This window comes from Bos indicus x Bos taurus, chromosome 28 (genome assembly GCF_003369695.1).
Source record: "Bos indicus x Bos taurus breed Angus x Brahman F1 hybrid chromosome 28, Bos_hybrid_MaternalHap_v2.0, whole genome shotgun sequence".
NCBI classification, from domain to species: domain Eukaryota; kingdom Metazoa; phylum Chordata; class Mammalia; order Artiodactyla; family Bovidae; genus Bos; species Bos indicus x Bos taurus.
The window spans coordinates 24,464,531-24,480,629 of NC_040103.1; the positions used below are offsets into that span (position 1 = coordinate 24,464,531).

General features: G+C 37.1%; 1 protein-coding gene across 7 annotated transcripts in view; it reads right to left on the reverse strand.

The window, feature by feature from the left end:
* HERC4 (HECT and RLD domain containing E3 ubiquitin protein ligase 4) overlaps positions 1 to 16,099 on the reverse strand; it is a 127,608-nt gene that overhangs the window by 57,657 nt on the left and 53,852 nt on the right. For all 7 annotated transcript variants that reach the window (XM_027530872.1, XM_027530875.1, XM_027530873.1 and 4 more), the window contains exon 8: positions 4,276 to 4,436. In XM_027530872.1, coding sequence (XP_027386673.1) covers positions 4,276 to 4,436 — 161 coding nt within the window. The remainder of the gene's footprint in view (positions 1 to 4,275; positions 4,437 to 16,099) is intronic.

Consider the following 16,099-nt stretch of genomic DNA (forward strand, 5'->3'; position numbering starts at 1 on the left):
ACCAAAATATCAACCTGTTAGATTGGCTATTATCCAAAAGACAAGAAACAACAAATGTTAGTGAAGATGTGGAGAAAAGGAAAGCCTCATGTACTGCTAGTGGGAAAGTTAATTGGTACAGCCACTATGGAAACAGTATGGAGGTTCTTCAAGAAATTAAAAATAGAACTACCATATGATCCAGAAATTCTACTTCTGGGTAAAACAAAAACACCAATTTGAAAAGATGTATGTATCACCATGTTCATTTTACAATAGCCAAAATATGGAAACAACCTACGTTTCCAGTGATGGATGAATGGATAAAGAAAATATGAGCTGTGTATACATCTCATACACACACAAATAATATATACACAGCCATATACATGCAATGGAATATTAGCCATAAAAAGGGAAATATTGCCATTTGTGACAACACAAATGATTCCAAAGGGTATTATGCTAAGCGAAATAAGTCAGAAAAATAAAAAATAAACACTGCTTACACATGGCATCTAAAAAACAAACCACCACCAACTGAAAACAAGCTCATAGGTACAGAGAACAGATTAGTGGTTGTATATATTGCAAACGATCACCACAGTAAGTCTAGTTAACATTTATCACCAGTTACAAAACTATTATGAAACTGTTAAGATTTATTCTCTTAGCAAGTTTCAAATATGACTGGAAATTTGTATCTTTTGAGCCCCTTTATCCATTGTGTCTGCCCCTATCCCTAGCCACCTCTGACTGGGGCTCAAAAGGTACAAATTTCCAGTCATATTTTAAACTCGGTAGAGAGTAAATCTTAGTTTCATAACAAGAAAAAAAAATTTAACTATGGTGATAGATGTTTAACTACAGTTACTGTGGCGATCATCTGTAATATATACCTGAAATAAAATATAGTACGTCAACTAAAAAATTGTATCTGATTCTTGCTGATCCCCAAAATTCAATGAGAATTCAAACATACTAGGTTTCCCTTCTTTTGATAGTAATGTTGCTGTCTGCGTGGGTTCAGTAAGAGTATGTTCCCCTTTTCACTAGTTTGTACTTCTTTCATAACTGGTTGAACAATCAATTATATAACTAAAGGCTTACCTGAAATGTCATATTTGAGAATGATGGCTATTGAATCAGATACAAGTCATTTTAAGGAATAAAGTTGGCTTTACTTATGGAGCCAATGCTTATGATGCTTCAGGCCCAGTAAAAGATTACTTTGTCAGGTCTGGGACATTGTCATGGAAAGAACTGTGTTCTCCGCAAATTCTTATGTTTGAAGTCCTAACTCCCAGAGGCTTCAGAAAGTGACCTTATTCAGAAATAGGGTCACTGCAAATGTAATTACTTAAACTGAAGTCATATTTGAGTAGGGTGGTCCACTAATACAAAATGACTGGTGTCCTTATAAAAGGGCAAAATTTGGACACACATAAGCACACAGAGAGAATGAAGGCAGAAACTACTAGCCAAGGAATACCAAAGACTGCCAGCAAACCACCAAAAGCTAAGAGACACATGGAACTCTCACAGCCCTCAGAAGGAAGCAACACTGCCAACACCCTGATCTTGAACTTCAAGCCGTGAGCACTGTGAAATCAATAAATTCATACTGCTCAAGCAAACAAGTTTGTGGTATTTTATTACAGCCGCCCTAGCATACACATTCTAAAGAAAGGTTTACCCTTTGCCCAGTTCCAAGGAGAGAGTCTCAAAGTCTTGGGCATATCCTATTAAGAGTGTATTTGTTTACCTGTGGCCTTGAGACCATATCAGATAGTTTATGCTAAAAATGTGATTTATGGTAGGGACAACAGAGTTATCTTCTAGAGGGGCTGAGTAAATAAAATTCACATTTAATTAGTTTCTATCCTACACAGTTTTAGTACAGTACAAAGTAATTATCAGCCATAAATTGTGGTAAAATACACACAGTAGAAAATTTTACTGTTTTAAGCACTTTAAAGTGTTAATTTCTGGCATTAAGTAAATTCACAGTGTTATGCAACCATTATCATTATTCATCTCCAGAATACTTTATCATCCCAAACAAAAACTTTGTACCCATTAAAGAAGTCCTCATTCTCCCCTCTCTCAAGCATCTGGTAACCACGGTTCTCTCATTCTCTATAAATGTGTTCTAGGTACCTCATATAAGAGGGATCATACAATATTTGTCCTTTTGTGTCAGGATTCTTTCACTTAGCATAATAATGTTTTAAAGGTTCTTCCATGCTGTGGCATGTACCAAAATCTTATTCCTCTATATGAGTAATACTCAATTACATGCATATTCCATATTTATCTATCTATTCATCTGTTGATGGACAAATGAATTGTTTATACCTTTTGGCTACTGTGAGTAATGAGACTAAACAGCAGCAATAATGACTACCTTTAGAATTCTATTTCCTTTCCCACTTTAATACAAATAATCTCAAAGTATGCAGTTTTAAAGGCAACAAAATGCACCTCTAGGTGACTGAACTTTATGAACAGAAATACATGATTCCTTACAATACCCATGCTGCTTTAAATGACAAAATCTCTTTTTTAGGTTATTAACAGTGCCTTTTGGAAGAAACTGATATGATGAAACACCAACATGTTCCTAAGGACATAAGAAAAAGAACGATACTATTAAAATAAATGCAGGTTACAAACCAAAGAATGACTGGAAGAAAGTTAAGCCATATTCTAACACAAAATCAAACAAAAAGAAGAAAAAAACAGAATCATATTCTGACCTTTGTTAAATAAGAATATAACTGAGATAACCTTTCAGCTACAAAAAAAAATCTTCAAAGGTAATTCATATTAAAAAGTTTTGGATCTTTCAAATGTCAATCTTCATGGCAGGTTCATCACTAAATAGTCTCAAGTCCCACAGCTCAGAGAAAAATCCCAAAGAAAATCAAGTATAGATAACATAAATAAAAAACAATTCTGAGGTACAGTTCAGGATGGTAAAGAAAGTATTTTAAAAAGTACATTTTGGTTGCAGCTTGTCAAAGAAGTGAATGAGAAAACAGCATTTGAGTACTTCAAATTTTTTAGTAGTAAATTAATATCAATGAAAAGATATCCAGATCTATTGAAAGAGTAACAATATAAATTATACATTTGTCTAACACAGTGGGATATAAAAGCAAATTTTAAAGTTTAATATTTTCAATAAGTAATATATACATATGTTCAAATTTCAGAGAAATAGACAAGGTTATATATGTTAAAGTCTCATATATACCCAAGACTGTTAAAGTAACTGTTTCTCGCATATACCCAAAAGAACTGAAAGAAGCATCTTAAAGAGAGATTCATATGCCCATGTTTATAGCGCTATTCACAGCTGTCGAAAGGTAGAAACAATCCCAATGTCCATCAGCAATTAGTAGATAAACAAAATGTAGTCTATACACACATGCTGTTAATAACCTTACTATTAACATTCATGCTGTGACACGGAGGAACTTTAAGGACATTAATGGTAAGTTGATAAAATAGGCCAATCACAAAAAGGCAAATACTGCATGATTCCACTTATGAGGTGAAATTTAAAGTGTTAGTTGCTCAGTATTGTCCAAGTCTTTGTGACCCCATGGACTATAGGCTGCCAGGCTCCTCTGTCCATGGGATTCTCCAGGTAAGAATACTGGAGTGGGTTGCCACTTCCTTCTCCAGGGGATCCTCCCAACCCAGGAATCAAACCAGGTCTCCTGCATTGTAGGCAGATTCTTTAACATGTGAGCTACCTGGGAAGCATTATGAGGTAATGAGTCAAGTCAAATTCTGAGAGACAGAATGCAGAATGACTGCCCGCTAGTGGGAAGAGTGAATGGAGAACTGTTGTTTAATGAACAAGGAGTTTTAGTTTTGCAAGATGCAATGAGCTCTGGAGGTAGCTGCACAACGATGTAAATGTACTTAACAATACTGAACTGAGTGCTTTAAAAATGGTTAAGTTCATAAACTTTGTGAAGTGTATTTTACCATAATCAAAATAAAAAACTAAAAATATTTCCCTCCCACTGGTTTCTAATCACCATTCGGTTTCCACCCTCTGAAACCACTTTCATTATTTTATTTATCTTGTTTCCTTATGCATATACAAGCAAATATAAATAAACTAAACCACAGTATATAGTATTCTGTATCTTGCTATTTTTCCTAACAATGCATCTTGGAATTCTTTCATTTCAAATGTAGAAAAGTTCACCTCTTAAGAGCAACATTTTAACAACAGTTTTAGCATGTGCTGCAAAGCTTTAATATAAAAGAACTTACCAAAATCTGGTGGACACTGCCCATTATAAGGAAACCAGTTTCCTTTCACAGTGAAAGGACTTTTCCTGTTGCTTGTTGAACCAGTTCCTAGCTGTCCATTACCACCAAGTCCAAAAGAATAAATTCGTCCTGATGAAGGAACAAAAGCAGAAGTGTGCTGCCTAGAGTAAAATGACAGAAAACCTCAGACTTAATGTTACCTTTCATGTAAATATAAAAATAATTTACATTTAGAAAAGCATGGTGAATATTACTGGTATAATTTTTCTCTTCAAAAATAAGTTAATAAGACCATTAGAGTTTTCAAGTTTTCTGTACAAATTTTTATTAATAGCCTTATTCTATACTGAATGAATTCTGTACCACACAGGTAGACTGCTTAAGCATGGTCCAGAAAATTCCCACAAATGTCCAAATTTAAAAAGGCCCAGCTCTGTACTGATATCTCTTACACTATATGATTCAGCTCTAGAGGCAGCATCTAACTGCTGTCCAAGGAAATCAGCCAACCACCTTCTCACTCAGGTTCTGGCTTAAAGCTGTAGTCTCTAAAGGCCTACACCATGTGGGTATCACTCAAAAGCTTTAGGGTAAGAACTGGGCAGAAGACTGGTACATATAAAAACGTATGGTAAGACAATGTTTCCTTTCTTCAAAAGAAACTGATTCTTATGTATACACACTCAGATTTCTCTAGAGGTACCAGAGTGGAAGCAAACAAATTACAAACCTAAGAAATTACAAAACTGAAGCTAGCGAAAACCCACTAATCCTGAATCTGTCCAACTCCCTCTGATGCTTCATCACCATATATTTAGGAATGGGCTAAGGTGATCATCCAGCTCAGGTGTTGTGTTCCTCAAAGTTTCATGGATTCAATCAAGTCTGGCAAATTCTTATGTTATTTCTGTAAATACTGTCTCTCTCCCATGTATTCAATGTTCTTCTTGATAATATTAGACAAATGTTTTATCTTCCCAACACTCTAACAGTCTTCTAACTTCTCCTAAATATCCATATCCCTTGTGACTAATTTCCCTAGATTTGTTTTCCATATTATTACTTTACTCTTTAGCAGTATGTCCAACCTGCTGTTTCCATTATCCACTGAATTTAAAAATTTAATGACTATGTTTTATCCCATTTCTAGTTCTTCTTTTCAAATCATGCAGACAGTTACTTCATTTAAAACCCTTAATACATTGTAAAACATAATACGTATACTTCAATTCAGGACTATTCTGATAAATCCCAAGCCTACTTCAGGACAGTCTTGTGGTTATAAATTCTGAGGGAAGATTCAAACAAGAGACTAAGCCAAGGCCAGAAAAGTTTCCTTAAACTAGCAAGAGAATATTTCACTGTGGACTCATCCCATGAGGTGGCTTTACTGGGAGGAGATGGTTTCGCAGGCCTCACTACCACCTATACCACTTCTTCGGTCCTACTTCCTATTCCAAATTCCCTTGCCATCTGTGGTATATTGCTTATAAAAACTGCTGAAGTTATTCCATTCCCTATACCCATTACCCTTGCAACATGACTTTTGTAGGGGTTCCCATCAAGATGAGGAATCTATTTCTCCATGTCTTAAAACTGGTCTCTGGCCTATGGCGTGCTTTGAACAGAATGAAGCAGAAATGACAGTGCATGAGGTGACCCTAAGCCTAACAGGTGGCTCTGCATTCTTTCCTCTCTCTTTTGGAACCCTGCTATACTACTATGAGCATACTTAAGGTTAGCTTGAAGGATAATATACAATCTGGAGCAGAGATAAGCCAACCCAGCTAAAGACCCCACAGACTACCCAGCCCCTATCCAGACCATCAACTGATCAACTGAGTTCACCTAAGATGAGAACTGCCCAATGAAGCCCAGCACAAATCACTAAGCCACAGAATTACTAGCTAAATAGGTAATTATGTCAGTAATTTGGGGGTGGTTTGTCAAGCAAAATAAGCTAATTAATACATTACCCAGATTGGCAAATTTTTTCAGAGTAGCTCCAGAGTCAGTTCAAACTAACAGGTATTATTTTCAGATTTCCTTGGTTTTGCCCAGTGGAATTCTCTTTACTTCCTTGCAAACTAATCTATGCTATTTACTTAAAAGGACCTTTTGATTCCAGAGTTTTCAAGTTATCTAGCCTGTCATATAACTGAAAAACTAAGGAGAATCTAACAACCAACTCATCTCAGAGCCAGCTAAAGTTAATAAAAATTTTTTAAATCAAGGATACACATTTAACAAAAAAAACCATAAATGAACTCACAGAAAGGCTATGACAAACACAGACAGCTTCTTAAAAAGAAAAGGCATCACTTTGCTGACAAAGGTCTGCACAGTCAAAGCTATGGTTTTTCCTGTAGTCATGTATGCATGTGAAACTTGGACCATAAAGAAGGCTGAACGTGGAAGAATTGATGCTTTTGAACTGTGGTGCTGGAGAAGACTCTTTGGAGTCCCTTGGACAGCAAGGAGATCAAACCCATCAATCCTAAAGGAAATCAACCCTGAATATTCATTGGAAGGACTGATGCTAAAGCTGAAACTCCAATACTTCAGCCACGTGATACAAAGAACTGACTCATTTGAAAAGACCCTGATACTAGGAAAGACTGAAGGCTGAAGGCAGGAGGAGAAGGGGACGAAAGAGGATGAGATGATTGGATGGCATTACCGACTAGATGGACAAGAGTTTGAGCAAGCTCTGGGAGTTGGTGATGGACAGGGAAGCCTGGCATGCTGCAGTCCATGGGGTCACAAAGAGTCAGACATGACTCAGCGACTGAACTGAACTGAACTGAACTGAAGCAAAGAGACAACTCACTGGAAAAGACCCTGATGCTGGGAAAGATTGATGGCAGAGGGAGAAGGGGGCAACAGAGGATGAGAAGGCTGGATGGCCTCATCTACTCAATGGACATGAGTTTGAGCAAACTCTGGGAGAGAGTGAAGGACAGGGAAGCCTGCCTGGCATGCCGCAGTCCATGGGGTTGCAAAGAGTCGGACACAACTGAGTGACAGAACAACAAGCATATAAAACAAACTGCTGTGGCTGAAGAAGGGCTTAACGTTGTCCAGTCTGCCTCCTTCAGGAAGTAGTACTGTGATATTTTAAAGGAACATATCAATAATTTGAAAATTACTGCTCAATACTAGTTCATTAAATTCCTCCACATACTGATCTATTAAAGGTGTGGTTCTTAATCCTGGCCACATTTTGGAATCGCCTAGGAGTGAGCCTAGGCAACAATACATATTACTAAAAACTCTCCAAAGGATTACAGCACAGAGTTAGAGCCACTGAACAAACATAACTATCTCAAGTCCTATATTTGATGTAATAGTTTAAAAACAGTATGATACTATACTACTGGAATTTGAACCCTTTCCTTTTAGATTATCTCCCTTGATGAGTTCATATTTCTGGTATCCTTTGGTTACTTCCTTCAAGAAGTTCCTGACAATTATTTGTTAAGGAAATAATACATAGTTCTTGTAATACCAACTACCTGCAAATCAAACTGGTGAAGATATCAACTGACATTCCCTCTGTAGATAAGTTCTTACATCTCTATCAATATATAAGTGAAATTCCTCCCCCAATCCAATAGTTAAATAAATAAAATTATCAGAAAGAACTAAGTTTACAGAGCTAAGAATAACTGTTCAAATCATGCTCATCTTAACTATGAAGAATTACAAAACTGGATTAACAGTAAATAATCTGTGATATCTCACAGGAGACTGATTAAATATTTCATCAGAAAAAAATTACCTAAAAATATTTATAATCTTTTAATGAATTATGCATGAAGCTGAACTAGAAAAGTTGAACTCTCTACACGTTACTGAATATATATTCATGTATAACTTCAACAGTCTAATAAACATTATGATAGTAAGCATTTCTGCCCACTTACATGTTGAGCTTTTATTCATCTTTTACAAGAGATCCTGATGAAGGCCTTGACAAATTATTCCCATAAATCATTTTTCAAATACACGGTCAAACAAACAAAACTGAGCAAAGAAACGGGGTACACTGAACTTATCCCAGCAGAAAGAACAATAGAAACAGACTGCTAAAGATGTCAGACATTGGAATTTTCAAACACAAGAACCTAGAATAATTCTGTTTAATAGTTGCTTAATGTCCAAAGAAATAAAGGCCAAGGCTGAAAACTGACCAATAGCTAGAAATATTAAATTAAAAAAAAAAAACCTTAAAGATTTTTAAAAAGAGTATGAAACATTAGGACTGAAAAATCACAATAATCACAATTGAGACCTTAAAGGTTTAACAAAAAATAGATAACAGTATGAGAATTAGTGAACTGAAGCATAAATCATAAAAATAATCAAGAAGGCAGCAAATAGAGGCAAAAATGTGGAAAGTTAAGAGAGAAACTACAAGGTGGAGTGAGACAATTTAATATACATCCAATCAGGGGCTTCCCTGGTGGCTCAGTGGTAAAGAATCTGCCTGCCAATACAGGAGACATGGGTTCACTCCCCAATCTGGGAAGATCCCACATGTGGTACAGTAACTAAACCCATGCATCACAACTATTAAGCCTATGCTCTAGAGCCCAGAAGCCACAACTACTGAGCCCACAAGCTGCAAATACTGAAACCCTCAAGCCCTAGAGCCCATGCTCTGCAATGAGAGAAGCCACCACAATGAGAAGCCCACACACCGCAACTAGGGGGTAGGCCCCATTTGCCACAACTAGAGAAAAGCCCATGCAGCAACGAAGACTCAGTACAGCCATAAATAAATAAATAAATTTCTTTTTACAAACAGACATCCAGAGTCCTATGAGGAAAGGAAAAGCTGTATCTAAAGAGACAAAGAGATTAGAATTTCCCATAACTGATCAAAGATATTACTCCATAGATTCAAGAACCCCAGTAAGAAAATGAGGAAATTCATTCCTTAACAAATGAAAGCAAAACTGAAGAGACAAAGAGAAAAGAGACAAATTGTCTTCAAAGGAGCAACATACCAACAGCTGAATTCTCAAATCTGAAGACAAAAGACAGTGGAATGTTATCTTAAAAGTGCTGAAAGCAAACGCCAAGCTAGAATTCTATAACCAGCAAAATCATTCATGAATGAAGGTGCAATACAGATATTTTTAAATATGCAAAGAATCTGCCACCTGCAACAAATCTACATAAAGGAAATACCAGAGGGTGGCTGATAAATGGAAAATGATACTAATTATAAAAATTGAAGAAAAAAGAAAGTAGTAAATGCATGTACAGCCATTTCTAAATGTGCACTGACTATATGAAGCAATATTTTTCTGGGGTTTAATAATATATTTGGAATGAAAATTAGGAAAGGTAAATGGAGGTCTTACAACTCCTGGGAAAGTATTAATATAAAGATTAATGTTATTTCTAGAGTAACAATTTAAAAAGTTTCGAAATTTGCAAAATGGGTATAGGGAATTCAGTTAAGTTCAGTCGCTCAATAGTGTCAGACTCTTAGCAACCCCAGGAACTGCAGCATGCCAGACTTGCCATCAATCACCAACTCCAGGAGCTTGCTCAAACTCATGTCCATCAAGTCGGTGGTGCCATTCAACCATCTCATCCTCTGTCGTCCCCTTCTCCTCCCACCTTCAATCTTTCCCAGCATCAGGGTATTTTCCACTGAGACAGTTTTTCACATCAGATGGCCAAGTACTAGAGCTTCAGCTTTAGCATTAGTCCAATGAATATTCATCTGTCCAATGAATATTCAGGACTGATATCCTTTACGATTGACTGGTTTGATCTTCTCGCTGTCCAAGAGACTCTCAAGAGTCTTCTCCAACACCACAGTTCAAAAGCATCAATTCTTCACTGCTTTTTTTATGGTCCAACTCTCTCATCCATACATGACTACTGGAAAAACCATAGCTTTGATTAGACGACCGTTTGTCGGTAAAGTAATGTCTCTGCTTTTTAATACGCTGTCTAGCTTTGTTATGGCTTTTCTTCCAAGGAGCAAATGTCTTTTAATTTCATGGCTGCAGTCACCATCCACGGTAATTTTGGAGCCCAAAACAATAAAGTCTGTCACTGTTTCCATTGTTTCCCTATCTATTTGCCATGAAGTGATGGGACCAGATGCCATGATCTTAGTTTTCTGAATGTTGAGTTTTAAGCCAGCTTTTTCACTCCTCTTTCAACTTTCATCAAGAGGCTCTCTAGTTCTCCTTCACTTTCTGTCATAAAGGTGGTATCATCTGCATATCTGAGGTTATTGATATTTCTCTCGGCAATCTTGATTCCAGCTGGTGCTTCCTCCAGGTGGCATTTCACATGATGTACTCTGCATATAAGTTAAATAAGCAGTGTGACAATATACAGCCTTGTCGTACTCCTTTCCCAATTTTGAACCAGTCTATTATTCCATGTCCAGTTCTAACTGTTGCTTCCTGACCTGCATACAGGTTTCTCAGGAGGCAGGTCAGGTGGTCTGGTATTCCTGTCTTTTGAAGAATTTTCCACAGTTTGTTGTGATCCACAGTCAAAGGCTTTGGCATAGTCAATAAAGCAGAAGTAGGTGTTTTTCTGGAATGTTCTTGCTGTTTCTATGATCCAGCAGATGTTGGCAATTTGATCTTTGGTTCCTCTACCTTTCCTAAATTCAGCCTGAACATCTGGAAGTTCTTGGTTCATGTACTGTTGAAGCCTAACTTGGAGAATTTTGAGCATTACTTTGCTAGTGTGTGAGATGAGTGCAACTGTGCAGTAGTTTAAACATTCTTTGGCATTGTCTTTCTTTGGGACTGGAATGACTTTTTCCAGTCCTGTGGCCACTGCTGAGTTTTCCAGATTTGTTGGCATACTAAGTGCAGCACTTTCACAGCATCTTTTAGGATTTGAAACTGCTCAGCTGGAATTTCATCACCCCCACTAGCTTTGTTCATAGTGATGCTTCCTAAGGCCCACTTGACTTTGCACTCCAGGATATCTAGCTTGAGGTGAGTGATAACACCATTGTGGTTATCTGGGTCATTAAGATCTTTTATGTATAGTTCTTCTGTGTACTCTTGCCACCTCTTCTTAATATTCTGCTTCGGTCAGGTCCATACCATTTCTGTCCTTAATTGTATGCATCTCTGCATGAAATGCTCCCTTGGTATCTCTAATTTTCTTGACAAGATCTCTAGTTTTTCCCGTGCTGTTTTCCTCTGTTTCTTTGCATTCACTTAGGAAGGCTTTCTTATCTCTCCTTGCTACTCTTTGGAACTCTGCATTCAGATGGATATATCTTTCCTTTACTCCTCCTTCCTTTTGCAATTTCCAAATGAAGGCTTGGGTGATAAACTGCAATTAATTTTGATTAATTTCAGCACTCTGCACAGTTTTAGCTACCTACCCCTTCACCCTCAACCCTGTGACAGGCAGTTATCCAATGATCCAGGAGTATCTTGCACACAGCTTGTGGGAGCCAGAGCAGGCTATACGGATTCTGTCCTTATATATGAGATCAGTCCTTTGATCATTGATTGCGGCTTTTGATTACAGAGGAACAGACACAAAAGGAGGATAAGTCTCTTCTGTAACCCTTCTGACCACTGTCACAAGCCTATTCTCCTCCAGCTGAAGAGACTTCCAGGACTGAAAGGGCTGGTGTGTGTGTTGTTGTTTTTTAATTTTATCTTCTATTTTCTTCCCTTTATTTCTTTTGCCCCTTTTAAAAGTCAGTTGTTTAAGATCTAGGACATTCAAATGTAACTGAATATAGAGGGGAATTTAGAAAGTCATTCTGCATGCCCAGGAAAAGGTACAGTCTCAGAAAAGAGCTGAGAAGACCTTAGGCTTACAGTTCAGTCTGATCCTTGGCACAGAGACAATCTGTAACAATCAAAACAAAACAAAAATCAGCAAACCCTAGAGAAGAAGCAGAATCTTTTTTCCAGAGTTACCACATTTTAGGTTTAAAGGTCCAGTTTTCAAAAAGAAAAAAAAAATCTCAGAGAATATTAAAAATTACAAAAGCATGGCCCAATCAAAGAAAAAAATAAACCAACATGGGAATGCAAAATGATACAGCTACTTTGGAAGGCAGTTTGATAGTTTCTTACAAAGCTAAACTATTACAATATGATCCAGCAAAAGAGCTCTTCATTATTTATCCAAAGTAGTTAAAAACCTGTGTCTAAAAAAACTTAAACACAGATGCTCATAACAGCTTTATTTGTAACTGCCAAACCTTAGAAGCAACCAAAATTTCCTTCAGTAGGTAAGTGGATAAACAAACTTACATCTAGACAGTGGAATATTATTTAGCATTAAAAAAAAATCAGCAACCAAGTTATGAAAAAACACAGAGGAACCATAAATGCATATTACTAAGTAAAAGAAGACAATCTGAGAAAGCTACAAAATATGTGATTCCAACTATGAAATTCTGGAAAAGGCAAAACTATAAGAGTAAAAGTCAGTGACTGCTAAGAGTTAGGGTGTTGGGGGGATGAATAAGAGGAGCACAAAGTATTTTTAGGGAAGTGAAAATACTCTATATAACACTACACGGGTAGATGCACATCAATATACATTTGTCCAAATAGACAGAATAAACCCTAATGTACAATACGTATACTTGCAATAATCTGTCAATGTAGTGATGAAAAGAAATTTTCGCATATTGAGGTATGGGAAGTCATTCTGGCTCACACCTAAGATAACACAAATTTAACACTAATTAAAACAGCTGGTTTGTGGCCCATCAAACATACATCCTACACCTGCTCTAATTATTAAAGAAAAGGACACAATGACCAGAAGTAAACAATGTTCATGGTAAGAATAAAGATTAAATCCCTGCTCCCTTCCTGGGATGCCAATCCTGGCACTCCTTCGATGATAAAAGACTCTCTTCCCAGGTTCAAGGCCACAGGGACTTGCTGTGTATATGCTCATATCTCTTTTAGAAACTTTGACGCAATCTATTCATGACTTGTTTGATGGGTCTTTGTTCCAACACGATATAAAACTGTGCTGAAAAGTATGCTTTTCTGGAGCAGTTCCTCAGTTATCTGAGAAGCTGTCTTCCAGGCTAACTGTCCTCAGTTTGGCTTAAATAAAGCTCCTTTCTTTTTTCCTATTATAGACTGTTTAATTATGAATTAATTTTCTTGTGAACCTAAAAATGCTGTAAAAAAGTCTACTTTAGAAAAATGAAACAACCAGATGATGAACCTTAATAGACTAAAACAATTTCCTAAAGATACTCAAATAACTAAAGAAAAACACGAAAATAGTCAACAAAACAGTATATGAAGAAAATGAAAATACCAATAAAAAAACAGAAAGCCTGAAAACAAATCAAAAGTAAATTATGGAGATGAAAAATACAATAACCAAAAATGAAAGTTCAACAGAGGAATCAAAGGCAGATTTGAGCAGAAAGAAAAATGAATAAGGGAACTTGTAAAGATAAAACAACTGAATTACTAAGTCTCAAGGGGAAAAAAAATGGAGAAAAGGAAACAGAACCTAAGGAACATCTATGGAACATCATGGAGTGCACCAAAAAGGCAGTGTAGGAGTTCCAGAAGATAAAAAGAGATAGAGATCATCTGAAGAAGTAATAACCAAAAAGTTCCCAAATCTGATGAAAAACACAAATATCCAAGAAACTCCAAGTAGGATAAACTGAAAGAGACCCATACTGAGACACATTATAATCAAATCGTTGAAAGACAAAGAGAAAAACTTGAAGTAATCAAGAGAGAAGTGACTTGTTACATACAAGGAATCCTCAATAGGATTATCAGCAGATTTCTCAGCAGAGACTTTGCAGATCCGAAAGCAGTAGGCTTATATGTTCAAATTACAGAAAGAAAAATCTATCAACCATGAATTTGATACTCCCTCATAGCTCAGTCAGTAAAGAATCTGCCTGCAATGGAGGAGACCCAGGTTCGATTCCTGGGTTGGGAAGGTTCCCTGGAGAAAGAAATGGCAAACCACTACAGTATTCTTGCCTGGAAATCCCATGGACAGAGGAGCCTGGCAGGCTACAGTCCATGGAGTTGCAAGAGTCGGACACAACTTAGCAACTAAACCACCACCAAAATTCTCCTTCAAAAATGAGAGAGAAATTAAGACATTTATAGATAAAAGCTGAAGGAGTTATCACCAAACTTGTCCTTTAAGAAATACTAAAAGAAATCCTACAGTTGAAATGAAAGGACACTAGTTACTCAAAGTTGTATTAAAAAAATAAAAGATCTCAGTAAAGGTAAATATGGGGCTTCCCTGAGAGCTCAGCTGGTAAAGAATCCACCTGCCACGCAGGAGATCCTGGTTGATTCCTGGGTTGGGAAGATCCCCTGGAGAAGGGATAGGCTACCCACTCCAGTATTCTTGGGCTTCCCTTGTGGCTCAGCTGGTGAAGAATCCACCTGCAATGCGGGAGACCTGGGTTCAATCCCTGGGTTGGGAAGATCCCCTGGAGAAGGGAAAGGCTACCCACTCCAGTATTCTGGCACAGAGAATTCCATGGATTATATAGTCCATATGGTCACAGTCAGTCAGACACAACTGAGGAACTTTCACAAGTAAATATACGGGTGATTGTAAAAACTAGTACTATTCTAACTTTGGGCTTTTTCCTCCAAATTTTGTTTTCTACAGAATTTTAGAGACTAATGCATAAAATTATTAATTTTTTTTGACACACAATGTATATAAAAGTTATCTTGTGACACCAATAACTGAAACCAAGTAGGGACAGAGCCGTACAGGAACAGAGTTTTTGTATGTTATTGAAACTGACTTTGTATAAATTTGAGTTAGTGTGTAACTTTAGGATGCTGCTACTGTTAGTGCTGCTAAGTCACTTCAGTCGTGTCCAACTCTGTGCGACCCCATAGACGGCAGCCCACCAGGCTCCCCGGTCCCTGGGATTCTCCAGGCAAGAACACTGGAATGGGTTGCCATTTCCTTCTCCAATGCATGAAAGTGAAAAGTGAAAGTGAAGTCACTCAGTCGTATCCGACTCGTAGTGACCCCATGGACTGCAGCCTACCAGGCTCCTGCATCCATGGGATTTTCCAGGCAGGAGTACTGGAGTGGGGTGCCAGTGCCTTCTCAACTTTAAGATATTAAATGTAATTCCTATGGTAACCACAAAAAAATAGCTAAAGAATATACAGAAAAGGAAATAAGGAAAGTAAAACATTTCACTGCAAAAAATAAACACAAAAGACAGTAATGTAGGAAAATCAGCAAAAAGACATACAATGAAAACTAAAAAATATTGCTGAAAGAAATTAAATAAATGGAAAGATCCCACATTCATGGATTAAAAGACTTAATATTATTAAGATGTCAATACTTTTGAAAGTGACCTACAGACTCAATGCAATCCCTATCAAATCATGGAAATACAAATTAAAATCATGATTAAGGCCACTATATATCCATAAGATTAGCAAAAATTTTAAAATATAACAATACCAAATTGATAGTGATGGGAAGGTAAACTGGTGTTAACCATTCTGGTAAAAAGGATAACATTAACCTGTAAAATTCAAGTATACTCTATGACCCTGGGAAGCCCTAGTGGTTCAGCAGTAAAGAATCTGGCTGCTAATGCAGGAGACACAGGTTGAATCCCTGGGTCAGAAACATCCCCTGGAGAAGGAAATGGCAACTCACTCCAGTATTCCTGCCTGGGAAATTCCGCGGACTGAGGAGCCTGGCAAGCTACAGTCCATGGGGTCACAAATAGTCAGACATGACTTAGTGACTAAACAACAACAAACGACCCAGAAATTCCATTCTAACTATACACTTTAGAAATATT